This window comes from Dryobates pubescens, chromosome Z (assembly GCF_014839835.1).
Source record: "Dryobates pubescens isolate bDryPub1 chromosome Z, bDryPub1.pri, whole genome shotgun sequence".
Taxonomy (NCBI): domain Eukaryota; kingdom Metazoa; phylum Chordata; class Aves; order Piciformes; family Picidae; genus Dryobates; species Dryobates pubescens.
In genome coordinates, this window is record NC_071657.1 from 97,394,001 (window position 1) to 97,414,446 (window position 20,446).

The 20,446-nt window shown below is 42.7% G+C and overlaps 1 protein-coding gene across 1 annotated transcript in view; it reads right to left on the reverse strand.

Moving 5' to 3' along the window:
• Nucleotides 1-2,680: 2,680 nt before the first annotated feature.
• ANKRD55 (ankyrin repeat domain 55) overlaps nt 2,681-20,446 on the reverse strand; it is a 63,723-nt gene continuing 45,957 nt past the window's right edge. Inside the window, exons 10-11 of the mRNA XM_009896600.2 lie at nt 14,879-14,980; nt 2,681-3,381 (exon numbers count right to left, since the gene is read on the reverse strand). Of these exons, the coding sequence (XP_009894902.2) occupies nt 3,113-3,381; nt 14,879-14,980 (371 nt within the window). The 3' untranslated portion in view covers nt 2,681-3,112. The remainder of the gene's footprint in view (nt 3,382-14,878; nt 14,981-20,446) is intronic.

Genomic DNA, 20,446 nt, shown 5'->3' on the forward strand with positions numbered 1-20,446 from the left:
GTAACCTAGTTGTAGAAGGAGATCAGGTTGGTCAGGCAGGTGCAGTCTGATTGCTCTCAAGATGACCTGTTCCATAATCTTGCCTGGCACTGAGGTCAGGCTGACTGGTCTGTAATTCCCTGGTTCCTCTTTCTTGTGGATGGGCATCATGTTGGCCAGATTCCAGTCATCTGGGACCTCTCCAGTGAGTCAGGACTGTTGAAAAATGATGGAGCTTATATTGGTGAGCTCATCTGCCATTACCCTAGGATGGATCCCATCAGGTCCCATAGACTTGCAGGGATCTAAGTGGCTGAGCAGGTCCTTTACTGCTTTCTCCTGGATTACAGGGGAGCTATACTGCTCCCTGACTCCATCTGCCAGCTCAGAAGGCCAGTTGTCTGGAAGACAACCTGTCCTGCTATTGAAAATTGAGGCAAAGAAGGTGTTAAGTACCTCTGCCTTTTCCTCATCTCATGTTATTATGTTCCTGTCCTTGTCCACTAAGGAGTGGAGGTTGTCCTTGCCCCTCCTTTTGCCATCAATGTATTTATAAAAGTATTTTTTTATTGTCTTTCACAGCAGTGACCAGACTAAGCTCTAAATGGGCTTTTGCCTTTTTCCTAGGAATGGAAGTGACTAGCCTAAGGCATGTGGGAATGTCTCTTCCTTTCTCTTCTTGCTGTAATACTGGAAACATTTGAAATTTGTTCTAGGCTCTGTGAGAAGCCAACACTGGCAGCACCTGTATCTTTGTCCTCAGAATGGAACCACAGCCAGCAAACAAATGGACCACAGCTTTTATACGATTGCCTTAGGTAGCCCAGAACTCTTCTACTGTCTGGACAGGAAGGGTGACACAAGAGATGAGAGATTCACCCCCTTTCTCAAAACCAATAATAGCAGTAAGGGTCCCTTTCTATTCATGAAAAAACAGAGTTGCAGCATCTGACCTGCCTCTGGTTGAGCCATCTCAGTTGATACAAAAAGATTGTTGTGTTTTTTTTTTACCTACTCAAAAGGCCTATAGTGGCAATGGAGTTACAAGCACTTAATACCACTGGGATTTCCATGCTGTGCCATTTGGTTTTCTCTTCCTTCCACACACTACCCATTCCCAAGAAGTGTGTTAAACTAAAGATAGTTGATCTCTGCCAGAGTTGTTATTTTGGACTCTCACTCTGCAAAGACAAATCTCATTCTCATAGTCTATGCTAACAGTGTTAACAGAGAGATTATTCACTGCCAGTCAGAGCTGTGTGAATGGATTTTATCTTCTCTTCTGTGCAATCTGCACCTAACCCATTTAATAGGGACTTAAGGTCTGTAGTCAAGTATGAATGTTTCTAAGAACTGACTTATGAACCATTTGTCCCTTGTGTGAGGTCAAAGGGAAAGGTACAAAAAGGGCTGGAGTCAGAATAGACAAATTGCAGGCTGTAGCTAATGGAATCCCAGGGCAGCTTAGGGGATCTGGAATGCAGAGCAACTTAGGTAGTGATCCCATTGAGCAAATACCAGTCTGCTGCACTGTAGGAGGGACTCTGGATGTTTCAGTGAGGCTGGACTAAGCATGAGTGGCCACATGCAAAGACACAGTATTCTGGAATTTACTTTTAACAGTGTGTGTTTCTGTCATGCAGTATTTTTTCCATCTAGCTTCAGAGAGTAGGCTCCTGTCAGGCCCAAGCATGTGAGCTTTTTACTCTCATGGATTTCACCAAGAAGCTGGAGGTTTACATCACTTGTTGGATTTGAGCTTTATAGGCTGACACTTGGATTAGATGCTTAAAAATACAATATCCTCTTATTTGCTTGCAAAAGTTCTCTCTTCCCTGTGTTGCATCAGAGCAGCTGTTGTTGTGCTCTGCCTTTTTCTTTCTGGGATTATCTGTGACAGCCACCAGCCATCCTTCTGTTTATAGTCATTACCACAAGGAAATTGGAAAATGCAGCTACGGGGATGTGATTATCTTTTCTTTCATGTCAGATTTGTCTTCTTCTGTGACACAGCAAAAGAAATGTTTGTACATCTAATAAAACATTTATCTAGAGATAAGCAGAAATGCCATGTGCTGGTTGAAAGAGCTGCTGATGTAAAGCTAATGTGAGGTAGGTTTACTAGCAATGGCGATACATAAAGGGTGACTAAAGGGGGCTGTCTCTCCCTCCTGCCAGCCACAGTAATGCCCACATACTCTCTGTAATCAGGAGTGAGGAAGCCTCCAGAGTAATAGATGCAAGATTTAGATAAGAATCTTTAGACAAGGAGAGGCTGACATATTTCTGCCAGTTGCTAAAACAGGACAGCCTTGTGAAATGAAATGCTTAGTCAAAGGCTTGTAGCACGTGCCAAAGCTCTTGACTGAAGATCAGTCTAGTAAGACTTCTTTCTCCACTTCAGTGATCATAACCATGCAATCCCTGTTTTATGAAAATAACAATCACAATTGCATTTTTGCCACTCAGGAATATGAAGAAATAAATGAAAAAGACAGAAACCTACCAGTACAACAAACAGTTTTGAACAGTGTGTGCTCTAGCCCCATCCTCCCTGCACATGGGATTAGTGTTTCATTGTACTTTTTTTAGCTTGTTGAACTCAACAAATCTATAGACTTACAAATCAGAATATATTTGAGAAACAAAGAGACAATCCCCCTGATTTGCTAAAACTGCCTTTTATTTTTGAGCTTATTTGTTCAGCCTTAAAAAGGTATTTTTGATGGCATACAGCCTCAGAATCAGCACCTTTGCATTTACAAACTACAGTGGACCACTGTCAATTTATGTTTCCCTAGTTCTGACTTTTAAATGAGAAAATCTTACTCTTTGTTCCTGCTTTTTATGAAAGGCTTAACAGTGCATTGCTGCAATGAGCTTACATTTTATGAGGATTCCATTCACCGATTAGGTTCACAGCACATTAAATATTGATTTGGTAATTTTGTCATAAATGCAAACTGTAGTGACAATGCCTATATAAATACACAGTGCAGCTTTCGTGACGTGCAACCCTTGGTTTTCGTTCCTTTACACTCCAGTTCGCAAGAGCATCATTAGTGCAAATTAATGAGATTTTACTGTACAGTTGTAGTAAGACCTTAATACAGATTGAGCCCATTGTAATGCATTAATTTTCAGCATTTGCTTTGGTGAGAGATTTCTCAAGCTCTTCTGCAGGGCTAGATGTCTTCTGGCTTGGGATAGCAGGTAGGACACGGCTTGGTTTTAGAGGTTCTCCTGATAGACCAGGCAAGACAGAATAGAGTACGTGACTCTGAGAATATCCCCTTGTCTGGGATCTGGTGGCTGGGGATGGTGGGAGAATAACAGCAGCAGTCCTTAGGGAATTTAAAGGCAGAGACTTAAACTTCTTGGCACCCTGAGATGGTAGCTGAACTAGAAGAAACAAAGAGAGAAAGAGTGCACAGAAAGTGAGAAGCATGAAATTTTGTAAAGTAGTTTGCTACTTTGTTTGAACTGTTTGTCTTGAAACTCTTGGTCAAAATATGAGTGAAAAATCACGAGAGTCTGGTGGGGCTAATGCTCAATGGATGAAAACAACTCTGCTGTAAAGCAATTTACTTTGTTTCTGATTGGTAAGACTTGGTAAGTTCAGAAGTTTACTTTTGATAAGCGGAACATCTATAGTTTTTCTGAAGGAGCCTTAGCTTTGTTTGGAGAGATTTCCACAAGACATTCTTTCATCAAAAAACACAGACTGACTGAAACAGAAAAGTTCAATGGGAGTGTATCAAACAAAACCTTTGTGGGAGGATGGTGTATTACCCAGGGTAGATTCTGATCAGAATCTTAGGAAGATGAAATATAAGAATGGAACACTGTCTGGGTTTCTGTAGGTGCAATATGTCACAAAGTTGTCCACACATGCTCTGCAAGCCACAAAAAGTGTTCCCTTTACCCTGTAGCATGCTAAGACCAACACCAAAGCACAGGAGCCACATCTGTGGTATGTCTCATGTGTGGCAACAGTCTTACAAGAAACTGGATTTAGATCATCCTTAATCTCCACCTCATGCTTGGCAGTGTAACATTGTTTGTGCTTTAATGTTAATATAGTCCTCAAGTTTCTTCATTCAACTAACTCACTTGGGTTTTTAAAGGATAATTGAAAAGCTTAATTGCAGACCTGTTTTTCTCTGCCTTGGAGTTAATTGTGCATTGCAACATATTAATTTATGTGTCCATTTTATTCACAAGCTTATTCACAATATAGTGCCATGGTTTAGTTCATTAGCTAGTGTTGGATGATAGGTTGGACTTGATGATCTCAAAGGTCTTTTCCAACCTGGTTAATTCTATTCTATTCTTCTATTCTATTCTATTCTATTCTATTCTATTCTATTCTATTCTATTCTATTCTATTCTATTCTATTCTATTCTATTCTATTCTATTCCATTCCATTCCATTCCATTCCATTCCATTCCATTCCATTCCATTCCATTCTATACAAACAGTATGGATTTTTAATTTTAACCATAGGACAAGCCCACTGCTGGAGTTTACACCATCTCTGCTCTGGCCACAGAATCTTCCTTGTGGTTTTTCACATTAATTTTTCCTTGGTTGTGTTCTTATTCCGTCTGTGATTTCCTTGTATCTGCATCTGTTGTGATAAACACATGAAATGCTCATCATTTTCCTCTGAGATGTTCTAGCTTGAGTTTCATCTTGCTAGTCATTAGAAGGTTATTTGGATTTTCTGACTATTTTTCTGGCTTCATCCTTTGAAACTAAACACAAATGCTTCCTAGAGTTTATGGGCTAAAATGCATTCTCTGAGCCAACCACTTGCCTCAGATTGGTATGAAGCTTGTGTCCTGGTTCTTTACATGCAGGAATAATCTATGCTATGAAGAACTCTGCTCAAAAGGTGACCATCATACCTTAGCATTATCATTAGCTGACAACACCAAGCTGGGGGCAGGAGTTGATCTGCTGGAGGGTAGAGAGGCTCTGCAGAGGGACCTCGACAGGCTGGGCAGATGGGCAGAGTCCAACGGCATGAGATCGAACACATCCAAGTGCCGGGTTCTGCACATTGGCCACAGCAACCCCATGCAGAGCTACAGGCTGGGGTCAGAGTGGCTGGAGAGCAGCCAGGCAGAGAGTGACCTGGGGGTGCTGGTCGACGGTAGACTGAACATGAGCCTGCAGTGTGCCCAGGCAGCCAGGAGGGCCAATGGCATCCTGGCCTGCATCAGGAACAGTGTGGCCAGCAGGAGCAGGGAGGTCATTCTGCCCCTGTACACTGCACTGGTTAGGCCACACCTCGAGTCCTGTGTCCAGTTCTGGGCCCCTCAGTTTAGGAAGGAGGTTGACTTGCTGGAGCGAGTCCAGAAAAGGGCAACAAGGTTGGTGAGAGGCTTGGAGCACAATCCCTACGAGGAGAGACTGAGGGAGCTGGGGTTGCTTAGCCTGGAGAGGAGGAGACTCAGGGGTGACCTTATTGCTCTCTACAGCTACCTGAAGGGGGGTTGTAGTCAGGCAGAGGTTGGTCTCTTCTCCCAGGCACCCAGTACCAGGACAAGAGGACACAGTCTCAGGTTGCGCCAGGGGAGGTTTAGGCTGGAGGTTAGGAGGAAGTTTTACACAGAGAGAGTGATTGCTCATTGGAATGGGCTGCCTGAGGAGGTGGTGGGGTTGCCGTCACTGGGGGTGTTCAGGGTGAGGCTTGACAGGATGCTTGGTTGCATGGTTTAGTTGATTAGGTGGTGTTGGATGATAGGTTGGACATGATGATCTTGAAGGTCTCTTCCAACCTGGTCTATTCTATTCTATTCTATTCTATTCTATTCTATTCTATTCTATTCTATTCTATTCCCTATTCAACTCCAAGAAAAACCTCAGTGTTCATGTTTACGTTTCTCCTGGAAGCCCCCTTGATTATACCCCTTTCATAATCTCTGACAGAAATTTTCCTGGTGCAGGTTCAAGGGAATTTTACAGAAATGAGGAATGGAGAAGAGTGTACCCTAATGAAAATCTTGTGTAGTTCCTTAGAAACATATGAAGTTAATCTATATTTGGATTCTGCCCACAGGTGGTGTTTCTCAGAAGGGAATCTTTGGACTCTCACTGCTCATCAAGCAGCATCAAATAACCAGGACACTGGCAGAGTGGATGCAGCAGAAGTGAGAAATCATGTAGTTTCATTAACTTTTTCACATTTTTTCATTGAAAATAATCTTCTCATGAAAGCCCTGTTTTGTCTGTAGATTTGTGTATTATATAATTAATAAACCAGAATGTTTTCCTATTGAAAACAAATGTTACCCCTGTAATGTCTACATGATTGTTTTTATCTACGTGTTTTTTTGCTATATACATTGTGCAAGAGAAGTTGAAGCACTTCTTGTCACATTCCCCTGTAACACAGGCCATATTTTGTTTGAATAATTCATTATTTGTTTACCTCGAATAGTAATTCTCTAAGACCAGGTATCTAATAATGTAATATCTTTATTTTAAAATTGCTGGGGTTTTGGGGTTTGTGTGGTTAGGGTGTTGGTTTTTTTTCATGCTAATTTCAGTACACTTCCAGTAGAATAGAATAGAATAGAATAAACCAGGTTGGAAGAGACCTTCAAGATCATCATGTCCAACCTATCATCCAACACCACCTAATCAACTAAACCATACAACCAAGCATCCTGTCAAGCCTCGCCCTGAACACCCCCAGCGACAGCGACCCCACCACCTCCCCAGGCAGCCCATTCCAGTGGGCAATCACTCCCTCTGTGTAAAACTTCCTCCTAACCTCCAGCCTAAGTAGTGGTAGCCTGAGCAGACAGTGCTTACTAAGAGCTGCCTGTCATTTGGCAGTGTGGTGTAATTCACAAGTAATATTCAAGATTCATTCTTGTTCAGGAAATTGCTTAGTTCTCCCATCAGTGAAAAAATCCCAACGCATGAATACTTCAGTTCATATTGAATCCATGTGAATTGGGCAGGGCTAAATACAATACAAGGGTCCAGTTTTCTGGCACACGAAAGGATGTGACAGATAACATGAAAAGTTTCTTCTAGTACATCAGTAGGAAAAGAAAGACTAGGGAAAATGTGGGCTTGCTGCTGAATGAGGTGGGTGTCCTGGTGATGGACCACACACACAAGGAAGTTACTGAATGCCTTCTTTGCTTCACTTTTTACTGCTAAGGTTGCCTCTCAGGAATCTCAGTCCCTGGAGTTCAGAGAGGAGCTCTGGAGGAAGAAAGACTCTCCCTTACCCAAGAAGCATGGAGTTAGAAGCTATTTAGACAATCTGGACACTCACAAATCCATGGGCCGTTGTGAAATGCAGTCATGAGTGCTGAGGAAATTGGCTGATGTTAATGTTAAGCCACTCTCCATCACTGAATTGTCATGGAGAATGAGAGAACTGCCTGAGATCTGGAGGAAAGCCAATGTGACTCCAATCTTCAAAAAGCAAGAAGGATCCAGGAAACTACAGGCCAGTCAGACTCACCTCCATCCCTGGAAAGGTGGTGGGTCAGCTTATTTTGGAGGTCATCTATAAGCACATGGAATAAAAGAAAGTTGTTGAGAATGGTCAGCATTGATTCTCAAAGGGAAAAATCATGCCTGACCAATCTGATAGCCTTCTATGATGGCATGACTACCTGGGTGGATGAGTAGAGAGTAGTGGATATTGTCTACCTTGACTTCAGCAGGGCTTTTGCTATTGTCTCCAATAAGAGAAAAGAAGACTGAGAGGAAATCTTACCAATGTTTATAAATACGTAAAAGGTGCTTGTCAGGGGGATGGAACCAGTCTCTTTTCAGTGGTACCTAGTCACAGGAAAAGGGGCAGTGAGCACACACTAGAACACAGAACTTCCACCTAACCATAAGGAAGAAGTTATTTACTTTGGGGTAGAAGAAGCACTGGCACAGGCTGCCCAGAGAGGCTGTGTAGTCTCCTTCTCTAGAGACTTTCAAAACCTGCCTAATTCTGTTCCTGTGCAACCTCCTGTTGGCACAGGTGTTGGACTAGATCAGGTCCTTTCCAAATCCTACTATTCTGTGATTCTATTCATTGAAATTTTGGTTTGTAAACCAAATGAGAGGCTCACTTGTTTCCCTTTTTCAAACACAGGCATATATTCACGCAGAGTTAACAGCTGTGTAAACTATCTCCAGAATATTTTACATACTAAATATGCCCTTAAGGATGGATTTAAATAGGGCAAACCCAGTGCAGTTTAACTTCATCCCATGACTATGCAGACATCACAAACTGTGGCAGTTTAGGTGGGCTGCCTCCTAGGCTGCCACATAGTTAACATCTCCAGTGTCCAACCCAGTAAGGTGGACACAGGAAGCTGTGTATTTCTACCCATAAATCCTGCACCCTATAAATCCATCTGCAAAGTCTTTCTCTTCCTCTTTCTTCCCTCTCTGCTCCCATGGGAGATGCTCCCTATCGGGTCACGGTGGGGGAGTATCTCAAGACCTCTTAGGTCTGTTTAGGCCTAATGCCAGGAGGAGAAGAAGGAGGTGCTCTCAGGCCTGGCCAGCCTGAGACCAGCCTAGCAGTGTTGGAGGTGGTGAGGAAGAAAGAGCCCTGGGGGTTTTTGGGTGCACCCTCAGGTGGAGAGAAGGGAAGTACTGGGGGGCCTTTGCATGTGGTGTAAGGGAACTCTGTACTCTTTGGGATATCCTTACTACTATGCTTTGTAGAATATCAATTGCTTTTCCATTTAAACTTTTCATCACTATCCAATCTATTGGTGTGAGTGTCATTCTTTTGTCCCTCTCAGGGCAATAGAGAATCTGTCCCACTCTAAATCAGGACACAAACCCATGCTCATGCAAAGAAGTGAAAAACATCACCCAAACATCATCCACAAGTCAATGCTTTCCACCTAGTCTTGCATACTGTATTCAGTGTAGTGTATTCAGTAAGGGTTTCAGGACTGGTAGATGTATGGCTTTGAAATAATACATATAATACCTGGTGTTGGTATATTTATTCAAACAGATGAGCCTGGGCCCAGCACTGGGGTCTCTGAGAGAGAGAACACTTAAGGCTGATTGCTACACATCATTGCACACAGAACCTATACACAGCAAAACACCAGTGGTTATTTCAGTTCAGATGGCAGAGTCAGCGATTGAAGACCTAGTGATGCAATAAGTGACTCCAGGGAGTCACTCAATAGTGACTCTTCAGTGGCTGCTATTACTAACCACAGAGGTGAGAATAAGGCTGTCAAGGAGGTCTTGCCAAAGGAATGTGTAATCCAGCAGAATGGAGGGCTCTTAGACTCTTTGCTTTGCAAGCAGTGGACCATGGTGACCCTCTGCGAAGAGTGCTTTGTGGAATCCTTTTAGAATAGAATAGAATAGAATACAATACAATACAATACAATAGACCAGACCAGGTTGGAAGAGACCTTCAAGATCATCGTGTCCAACCTATCATCCAACACCACCTAATCAACTAAACCATGGAACCAAGCATCCTGTCAAGCCTTGCCCTGAACACCCCCAGCAACGCTGACCCCACCACCTCCTCAGGCAGCCCATTCCAGTGGGCAATCACTCTCTCTGTGTAAAACTTCCTCCTAACCTCCAGCCTAAACCTCCCTTGGTGCAGCCTGAGACTGTGTCCTCTTGTTCTGGTACTGGGTGCCAGGGACAAGAGACCAACCTCTGCCTCACTGCAGCCCCCCTTTAGGTAGTTGTAGACAGCAATAAGGTCACCTCTGAGTCTCCTCTTCTCCAGGCTAAGCAACCGCAGCTCCCTCAGTCTCTCCTCATAGGGCTTGTGCTCCAAGCCCCTCACCAACCTTGTTGCCCTTCTCTGGACACACTTCAGCAAGTCAACATCCATAGGCCATTTTCATACACTCTGATCTTTCCCCTCCTCTGGGACAGATGTGCTCCATCTGTGCTTTTCTAACTTGGTAAAGAAAAAAACATTAAATTGTGATGAGTAACAGCAAAAGGAACCATTGATCCCCAGAAAATAGTGCTAAATAATCAGCAGAAATAGTTTATACTTTTTGTTGTTCAACAAGTAATAACCTCACTATGGGGTTGCTTAGCCTGGAGAGGAGGAGACTCAGGGGTGACCTTATCACTCTCTACAACTGCCTGAAGGGAGGTTGTAGACAGACGGATGTTGGTCTCTTCTCCCAGGCGGCCAGTACCAGGACAAGAGGACACAGTCTCAGGCTGCGCCAGGGGAGGTTCAGGCTAGATGTTAGGAAAAAGTTCTATACAGAAAGAGTGATTGCACATTGGAATGGGCTGCCTGGGGAGGTGGTGGAGTCACCATCACTGGAGGTTTTCAGGAGAAGACTTGGTGGGGTGCTTGGTGCCGTGGGTTAGTTGTTTAGGTGGTGTTGGATTGGTTGATGGGTTGGACGCGATGATCTTGAAGGTCTCTTCCAACCTGGTTTATTCTATGTATTCTATGTATTCTATGTATTCTTCAGACCTTCTAAGACACGTAAAGAAGTGAGAGGACCAGAGAGTGTTATAGGTTGTGTCCTACCACAGAGATGAAATGTCCTCCAGGGGATAGACAGTCCAGGGGGAGGCACAGGATATTGCAATTTTTGTTATTCCATTCCATAATCCTGCAATCCCTATATTACTAGACATCACTACCTGTTCTCTCTTGTTCTCCGTCCTCTCCTAGTGTGTGTGCAGCTCCTGTTTATCTCTGTGGCTTGTGGAGGAGTGCAGGCTTACTGCGGTCTTCTGCAGCCTTCACAGCAAGCTAACTTCTAGCTACACCCTGGGCCAGCTGGGAAGGACCTGGTAGGCCCAGGTGGAGAGCTGGGCTGAGGCTGACTCTGTTTTATGTACATTTTTCCTTTGTGCCTTTTATATCTTTTGGTTACTTTTGTGAGTAGTATTTTCCATTTAACCTCCAGTTCTGTGTGAGTGTTTTTCATTTACTCCTTTGGGGTAAAATACTTTCTGTCCTTTCCCCCTGGGCAGCTCGTGGCTCAAACCAGGACAGAGAGTTTCCAAGAAGTCCTGTATTTGTTCGGAAAATTACTCTGGCATTGTGTGAGCAGTGTGTGACAGTTGTAAGCCTGTTTTCCTGGACTCATGGGAGGAGACAGAAAGGGTATGCTGCTGATGGAGCCACAGCATGCAGAATAACAGAGCCACAGCATGCAGAATAACAGAGATGCCAGGCTCTGCTGAGGCGACTTAAGAAGCCACGTGAGGGACATCTTTGGCCCTGGAGACATCTGAAGGATGGGAGTTTATAAATTATGGTTTAAAGTCACTCAAGTACTCTTTTCCTGGGCTGTTTCTTCATGTTTGTTTTTTTTTTTGTTATCCTCTTCCTAACTTCCATTTCAAACAATTTTGCTTAGAGATTAAAACACTTCTTCCTTTTTTTAAAAATTGCTCTTCCTTTTTTTTTTCTTTTTTTTGTTTAAGATGTTTCTTCATTCTGTTAATCTCTGAATAGTTTCAGTTCTTGTTCTGATTTTTGTTTATTTTATTGTTCTAGGTCTGTGGTTACTTCCCCCTCCCCCCCCCCCCCCCCCCCCCCCCCCCCCCCCCCGCCGCAGTGGTTTTGTTGCATGTTTGTACCACACATCTTGTGTGAAAAACACATTAGTGAAACACAAATGCTGGTATTCAAACCTCATTGCTGGAGCCATTTGCCTGGATAAAGGCTGTCCCACAAACAGTAATGGGTTTTTTTTTGTGCTGGATGGAGGACGAGTGAGCTTTTGGCTCTGAAAAAGCTGTTTGGAAAGCTCCAGGATCACATGTGTCATTTGTGTACACAAAGAAGAAATGTAATCTATTTTGTAAATGAAGTTTCTTTTCTGTTATTGGCTGGAACTAGTGTTCAAGCAGTAATGACACCTGGATAAATGTGCTGTGTTAATAGAATACATAGAATACATAGAATAAACCAGGTTGGAAGAGACCTTCAAGATCATCATGTTAATTAAACCATAATTATTAACTGCATGAATTGTAGCTCATTTGTAAAACACATCTTTTGACAAGAGACTAGAGCTAATATCCTGGCTGTTGGCCTGGGGAGGTGGTGGAGTCGCCATCACTGGAGGTTTTCAGGAGAAGACTTGATGGGGTGCTTGGTGCTGTGGGTTAGTTGTTTAGGTGGTGTTGGATTGGTTGATGGGTTGGACGCGATGATCTTGAAGGTCTCTTCCAACCTGCTTTATTCTATGTATTCTATTCTATTCTATGAATTACTGCAGCAGCGTCAGTGGTTATGAAATAATTTTTTTTAGGCTTTCTCTTGCAACTGTGTTTCATCTACAAGACACAAGGGAACTTTAGTAGAAAGCTTAAAAATGGAAAACTTGGAGCTGGGGTTTTGAAAGCAGTTAGATTATTTTCTTTCCCCTGAGTGCGCAGAGAATGCCATCTCAGTATTCCACATATCTCTACTTCCTTTCTTAATCTGCAGAAGCAGTGCAGGATTCTGTACTTCCCCTACCCAGTCTGATGTTCCTTATAAAGCCAGTTTTGCTGTTTCATTTTTAGTGATACTGTTATAGCTGCAGAATTGCTTCTGCAACTCAGATTGTAAAAGACTCTGAAATGTGAATGGTTTAGGACTTGGCTAATCTGCAGGATTGCAAGTAGTAATACGATGCACTGAATTTAGGGAATAATCTCAAGCAATGGTCAGCTGGTAGAAGGAAAAGTTTTTACTCTTGCAGGCCACAAACCCTGTGAGCAAACTGCAATTATGTAGAAGAGAAAAAAGCATTTAGCTATTACCAACGGCCATTGTGACTCAGGAAGCACACAACTACCTGTTAATGAGTGCGGGTAAACATTGCAAGAAAGTCTTTTGTTCTTTCTCTGGCCTTAGACAAGAGACGCATGATCGTTTGCCTTTGGTCTAACACCTGTCTGAGCCTTGCTCAGGGATGTGTGTTCCCTGGCATTTCCTCGGCAGCCAACCACGATTCTGTAACTGTCACGGACACATCTAATTACCAATCACAAGTAGCCTTCTGAACATGTTAGCCTATATAAAGAAATGACTTTGTACAATAAAGTAGACACTTGGCTTGCATCAAGCTTCGTCTCCATCTCTCAGTCGCGGTAGTAATAATAAACCTGATATGCTCATCCAAACTACGCTGGGAGATTTGCACTTCGTGGAACACAAGAATGTGACGGTGGGACACTGGTGGGAGTAGGGCTACTGTTTGTACATGAAGAATATCTCAGTAGCTGGCAGGGTCCAGTCTAGGACACTTACCAAGACCTCACGCTGTAGTGGAGCCTTGGAAGCAAGGTGAGGCTTTACTTGCTCTTCAGGATCTTGCCTTGGGAATGAGGAGCTGGCTGAAAGCGCAAAGGGAAAATAAAATACTACTGCTCTCACAATCCCTTTGTTTTAGCTCCTGTATTATAGAAGCTATCCAGACCAGTAGCTGTTAGAATAAAACACCCAAATGACTTCCATCCTTATGTAAAAGCTAGTCTTTCTGCTGTGCTTAAGACAGAGGAAGATGGAACATGTTTTCATCTGTGTAACATTCAGAAAATGACAAAGTTATTGGAAATGTGGTCATCGTGTTCCAGAGCTCTCTCCTCTTATTTTCAGTAGCAAAAAGACAAAAAAGGGTTTTGTTTTGTTGGGTGTTTTTTTTTTGTTTGTTTGGTTGTTTTGTTTTGTTTGTTTGCTTTTCTTCCTACTTTCTGCAGAAGGGTCATTCCTTATCCTGTCTTTCATCTTACATATCCAACCTTTCTCAGACATACAGTCATTAAGGTATTGTCATCCATCTCTTTATATCCTGTAAGTCATCATGTTACACTGTGTCCTGCCCACTATGAAAGACTGATAGAGCAGGTGGATGTGCTGCTACTGAGTGCCCTTTAACAGGCTGAAGAAACAGATAAACAAGACTTACAAAGGAGAATATAAAGTTCTGCATCTAAGGGTGAGTATCTCCCTGCACCAATACATGCTGACGATCGAACAGCTGAAAAAGATTTTGTTCAGAAAGAGATCTGGTAGGCCTAATAGGCCACAACCTGAACATGAACCAGCAGTGTGCCCTTGAGGCAAAAACAGCCAACAGTATCCAGGGCTGCAGTAGGAAGAGTATTAACAGCAGGTTGTGGAAGGTGATCTTTCCCCTGTACTCAGCAGTGTTGAGTCACATCTGGAGGGCTGTGTCCAGTTCTGGGGACACAAGTACAAGAGAGATGTGGACATTCTGGAGCAAGTCCAACAAAGGGCAATAGATGTGATTAAGGGATTGAAGTGTCCGGCCTCAATGAGGAGTCAGAAAGAGCTGGCACTGTTCTGTTTTGAGACAAGAGTCATCTCAGGGATATGCCTTGCCAATGTATATGGGAGGGAGTAATTGAGAGGGAGCCAGAATCTTCTCTGCAGTGTTCCGTGAAGGAAAAGAGCCAATGGACATAAAAAAGTAAGAAGAAACCTTTTTACTCTAAGGGTAGTGAAACACTGGAGCAAGCTGCCCAGAGAAGTTGTGTAGTCCCTGTCCTCAGAGGCATTTAAAATGTAACTGGATGTGATTCTGAGCAGCCTGCTGCTGCTGACCTCCCTAGGGACAGAGGGATTGCACTAGACAATTTCCAAAGATGACTCCCAACCTCTGTTACTCTATGGTGCTATGAAAAAGGAACATGAAACCTCTCTTAGACTCTCATATACCAGTGATGGAGACACACTCCATGCCCAGGGAGGTTGTGGAGTCACAGTCCCTGGATGTTTTCAAAAAGGGATTGGACATGGCACTTGAAGCCATGGTTTAGTAGTCACGAGGTCTTGGGTGACAGGTTGGACTTGATGATCTTTGAGATCTTTTCCAACCTTATTGATTCTATGATACCATGATTCTGTAACCGAGACTCACAAGTACTTACTTTTGTGTGCACAGTGGTTGTGTACAGGAGCTAGGCTTTTCTGTATTGGAGTAAGTTTTTTTGTTTTGGGTTGTTCTACAGACATCTCTTGAAAATGTTTACCTGTGAAAGAAAAAGGTATTTTGTTACCTTATGAAAATAATTGTAAATGTTGAAGTGCACTGTGAATCTCTGGCTTCTAGGAACAAAAGAAAACTTACATTGTAATTGTCAGATATATGTAATAACAAGACATCACCATGTGAAAAAAGCTGTTGCATTGTTCTCTTTACAGTCATTGAAAAGAATGACAGATTTGATATAACCTTTGTGTGTCCCCTTATCATATCCTCTTATATAATATTGTAATTGGTCTTAAGTGGTCACAGCCCAGTAGCTCTTTCCATGTAAGAGTGCACTAAATTTGTAGAATTTGTGTGATTTGATTTCAGAATCAAAGCTCTCGTTTTCAGACTTTTCCAACAGTATTTCATCCTTTCTGAGTACAAGAACAAAAATGGAGCTCAACTGCTGGCAGGAAAATGGGACTGGTGGAGGGCTAACAGCAGTGAAGATAAGCCTTGAGAGGATTTTGCCTCAGCTGAAAACGTAGCAAAACTGATATAAACTTATATTGATTTTTATTAAACTCTGCTCATGGCAATTTCATCTTTACCAAGAATAGATACTGGAAAATGAAAGATTAATTGGCTAACTGGGGCATTTGACTGGCTAATATTAAAGTTAACATTGGTCTAGTCCTATTAAAAAAGGCAGTATGTTATATGATGCAATGCATTTCTCTATATAAATAGCACAGCAAATATTATTAAAACAGTAGAAACTTAAGCAGCAGATCAAGATTTGTCCCAGATCCTTTTCCTCAGTTGATTTTATTCTGTGATGCTTGAGTCCCCCAGGTTTTTCTTTGTTGTTATCCCCAGATCTAAGATGATCCTTGTAAGATGGTTTGAGTTACCTTGCCAAACAGCTGCACATCTAGCATGACATTGCAACATAGCCCACTGCAGAGTAAGCACATGCTCTGTCAGCATGCAAAGATGAAGGGAAACACAGTCTGGGTATAGTAGGACATCTTAAACAGTAGGAAGAAATGCAGTGATATAAATTGTATTTTTAGCTTTGTACTTGGTACCTGACAATATCTATGTATTGCTAGGCTCTACAAGGTGAAACCATAGCAAAACAGTTGTAAAACAGTTTTCTAGAGGTGCACTGAAGCAGTTGTCAAAACTGCTGTAACTATGGTGCTGGGTAAATGGGCTCTGCATGAAGGGAGCTAAAGTGGTGTTTATCAGATAAGCCCCGTGTTATAGTACAGCCTTTATCTCATCAAAGAGCAAGATTCGTATCCAATGACCACAGCAGCTAATAGCTGTTGGATTGATCTACTGGATTCCATGGTTTTAGATGATGTGTATTGGGCTAAAGCATGAAGAATCTCTTATGAATGAGTTGTGACTAATATAAACTATGATTAGTTGTGACTAATATAAGCTATGATGCCCTTTTCCCTGTTTTCTCTGTGTTTAGTCTTTAATGTTTTTCCAGGGTGATCAAAAAGTTGTTGGACAAGTTGGTAAATTTCTTCTGTAGACAGCACACCTGCTGTGCACAAAGAAACAGATATATCAATTCCAAAATAGCAGAGAATCAACCTTCCTTCTCCCATGAGTGCAATTCGAGTTTTATATTGGTTTCAGTGATACTTACACTGAGAACTAATGGCTTATTATCTATGTATTGTTATGGCTCTCATAATGGGAGTTTTGTTTGTTTGCTTGTTTTTCTATCAAGAGATACATTTAGCACATAAATTGGGATATCTGGCAGCAAAACAACAGTACAAAGCACAATCCTGTTTGCAAGGGTGGTATGAATGCTTGGAAAATAATCATTGTTTGAAAGTTCTGGCATCAAGTGGAAGTATTCTTCTGCCCTTCCTTACTGTCTCCACATACCATCAGAGAAAATGATGTTTTTTTTTTTCTCAAGACATTGTCTTTTTTTTGTTCCCAAAAGCATATTTGTGATAACATTAATTTTTAAGTGAAAAGTAGGCAATTTCATTATTTTAAAATACAGGACTGCTCTGCCTTTCATTTACAGACATTTTGTATAGGCTGTTCTTTGATTTTCCTTTGTGTTTGGGTAGGCAAACCACACTGACGTGTTTTGCAGAAAAGTTGTAAATGTTGTGAGCAATGTCCTACTGTATATCGGTCCTTCAGTTGTGAAACAAATGGGCACACTCATCAGCTTGGCTCTGCTCTTTCCTAGCCATGAATTGCTTCCTGTCGTACTTTACCATAGTGCTTATGCCAACATAAATTTAGTAATAGCCCCTTTTTTACACTGAAGGTACTGAGCTGCTGGAATAAAATGCTACCTTAGACCTGGAAGGTTAATAATCTGAAAGATGAGTGAGTGACAAAAGGAGGCTCCAGCTAATTAGAGGGTGCTTTTACCCATATCACTTGGAATTTCTCTACTTAAACTATTTTACCTGTAGAAAAGTACATGACAGTACATTTTGCAAAAAAGAGATGACTGCAAAGCTCATGAATACAAAATGCTTTAGACTGTGGATGCCAGCTCAGTACTGTGGCTGCAAGCACTCTTATAATATTGGCAGTAGTTTTTGGTATCGTCCATCTTTGTACCCTTCAGTGAAGGACAAGACAGAGCAATTATTCTAGGAATAATGACAACCATCCTCTCCCCTTCGTGTAAATGTTAAGGCTCAACAAGTAAATTGACTCATTTTTGATATCCAAGAGCACAGAAAATAGAACAAAGAAAATATTCAAAAATCCTCATCTGTGTGCCAGCTGCAAATTAGCTCTGTGTGGTCATGCAAGAAAATCAGAACTGTGTATCAACTGAGAAAATAGTTTTCACAGTATCACAGTAACTAAGGTTGGAAGAGACCCCAAGGATCATCAAGTCCAACCTGTTCCAACAGACCTCACAACTAGACCATGGCACCAAGTGCCACGTCCAATCTCCCCTTGAACACCTCCAGGGACGGTGACTCCACCACCTCCCTGGGCAGCACATCCCAATGATGAATGACTCACTCAGTGAAGAACTTTTTCCTCACCTCGAGTCTAAACCTCCCCTGGCACAGCTTGAGACTGTGTCCCCTTGTTCTGGTGCTGGTTGCCTGGGAGAAGAGACCAACCCCCTCCTGTCTACAACCACCTTTCAGGTAGTTGTAGAGGGCAATGAGGTCACCCCTGAGCCTCCTCTTCTCCAGGCTAAACAATCCCAGCTCCCTCAGCCTCTCCTCACAGGGCTGTGCTCAAGGCCTCTCCCCAGCCTTGTTGCCCTTCTCTGGACATGTTCAAGTGTCTCAATGTCCTTCTTAAACTGAGGGCCCAGAACTGGACACAGTACTCAAGGTGTGGCCTAACCAATGCAGAGTACAGGGGCACAATGACCTCCCTGCTCCTGCTGGCCACCCTATTCCTAATACAGGCCAGGATGCCATTGGCCCTCTTGGCCACCTGGGCACACTGCTGGCTCATGTTTAGGCGGGTGTCAATCAGCAAAATCAAATTGAGTTCCCCTAGATTACTGATATCCATAATCTTGCCCTGGATATTCAGTGATTAGGAAATTGCACATAGACCCCAACAGTCATGACTCCAAAAATTGAGAATTAACACTTCAGTGTCCTTCAAAGAGCAGATGATGTTTTTTCCATCAGATGGGCCTCAGAGAGAGCTGCCTGTGCAGTGCTGCTGGCTGTTCTGCAGCCAAGCTTATGTCTCATCTGATCCCTGTAAGTGCAGGCACAGTGCACTGGAGACCTGAAAGCCCTGGAGCTCATACAGTAAATGCAGTTTCAATTCATAGCAAGTCAGATGGCTTTAATTACAGGGGTAGACAGATTTAAACCGCACACATAAGTGTAAAGAGGGGTAACCAGGTCTTTTTGTTGTGAAAAATGTTAGGCAGTATCTGGATTGTGCAATGTATTCTTGTTAGAGCCTCTTTGCCTCCTTATGGGCTTTTAATTCACATGCTTCAGTGGAAGCTATTTTTGCCAGTACAGGAATCTTTTTATTATTGGAAAGTTTGGTTAAAGGGAGCTGGTATGCAGTGAACTGGGCTTAAAGCAAACTCAGAGTGCTTTTTCTTTAAGGCTAATAATAAACTGTCATGTAAATGGACTTTTTGCCTGGGCATGCAGAGACATCTCCCATTGTAGAAATTAGATTTCTCATAATTGATAGTGCTTTGCCTTTATAGACTGCTGGTCCTTTATTGAGTCTCTCTGCAAATACAGAACACTGAATGGATACACAGACTGTTCTGATTCATCTGGTTGCAACTTTATGTCATAGAATGTTCACAGAAGTCCACCTGTCCTTCTGTGCAGAGCAAAAGGATTTTGACCATATATTGTGCTACAGTCTTAAAGAAAACTATAATCACATTTTAAATAACATTGTAGTTGCTTCCATACCAACTGCATTCACTGTCTAGCTAATTCCACCAAGAAAAGTGTTCTCATAATCCTTCCCATGTTTGATTTAACTCAGTCTGTGGTTTGACTTCATTCCTTCTGTGTCCTGAAGGGTCAAACCCCAAAACATGCCCTACCCCAGATGATGGGCTAAGCACCTGCACGTGTGATAACCTGGACTGTTCCTGTGGTCCAGATGGTCAAGGCAAAGGTATAACATGTGTGATTAACCTTGTAAGCAGACATGAATGTGCAAACCTGGACACTTCCTGGGGTCCAGATAAACATGTACCACATGTGACTAACTCTGTAAAACAGCTGTGACCTGTGTGTCTCCCTGGCCATGTTTGGATATGCCCCATCCTATAGGTCCAGTTGTCAGGGTGTGTTATTAAAGGGCATTAATTGTCTTGGGACAGTATTTAAACCAGCCAAGAAGTTAGGCAGCTTGCCTTTTTCTCACCCAGACAGCAACAAGAGCCAAAAGCTGCTGGAGTAGCAGACCAACTACACCTGGGCCTTGTTCTTACCACAAACAGAGAAAAGCCAAAGGCTGCCTGAATAGCAGTAGAGGAACTTGACTAGAATAGAATAGAATAGAATAGAATAGAATAGAATAGAATAGAATAGAATAGACCAGACCAGGTTGGAAGAGACCTTCAAGATCATTACGTCCAACCCATCATCCAACATCACCTAATCAACTAAACCATGGCACCAAGCACCCTATCAAGTCTCCTCCTGAACACCTCCAGTGATGGTGACTCCACCACCTCCCCGGGCAGCCCATTCCAATGGGAAATCACTCTCTCTATGAAGAATTTCTTCCTAACATCCAGCCTAAACTTCCTCTGGTGCAGCTTGAGACTGTGTCCTCTTGTTGTGGTGCTGGTTGCCTGGGAGAAGAGACCAGTCCCCGCTTGTCTACAGCCTCCATTCAGGTAGCTGTAGAGAGCAAGAAGGTCTCCCCTGAGCCTCCTCTTCTCCAGGCTAAGCAACCCCAGCTCCCTCAGCCTCTCCTCATAGGGCTTGTGCTCCAAACCCCTCACCAGCTTTGTTGTCCTTCTCTGGACACATTGCAGCAACTCAACATC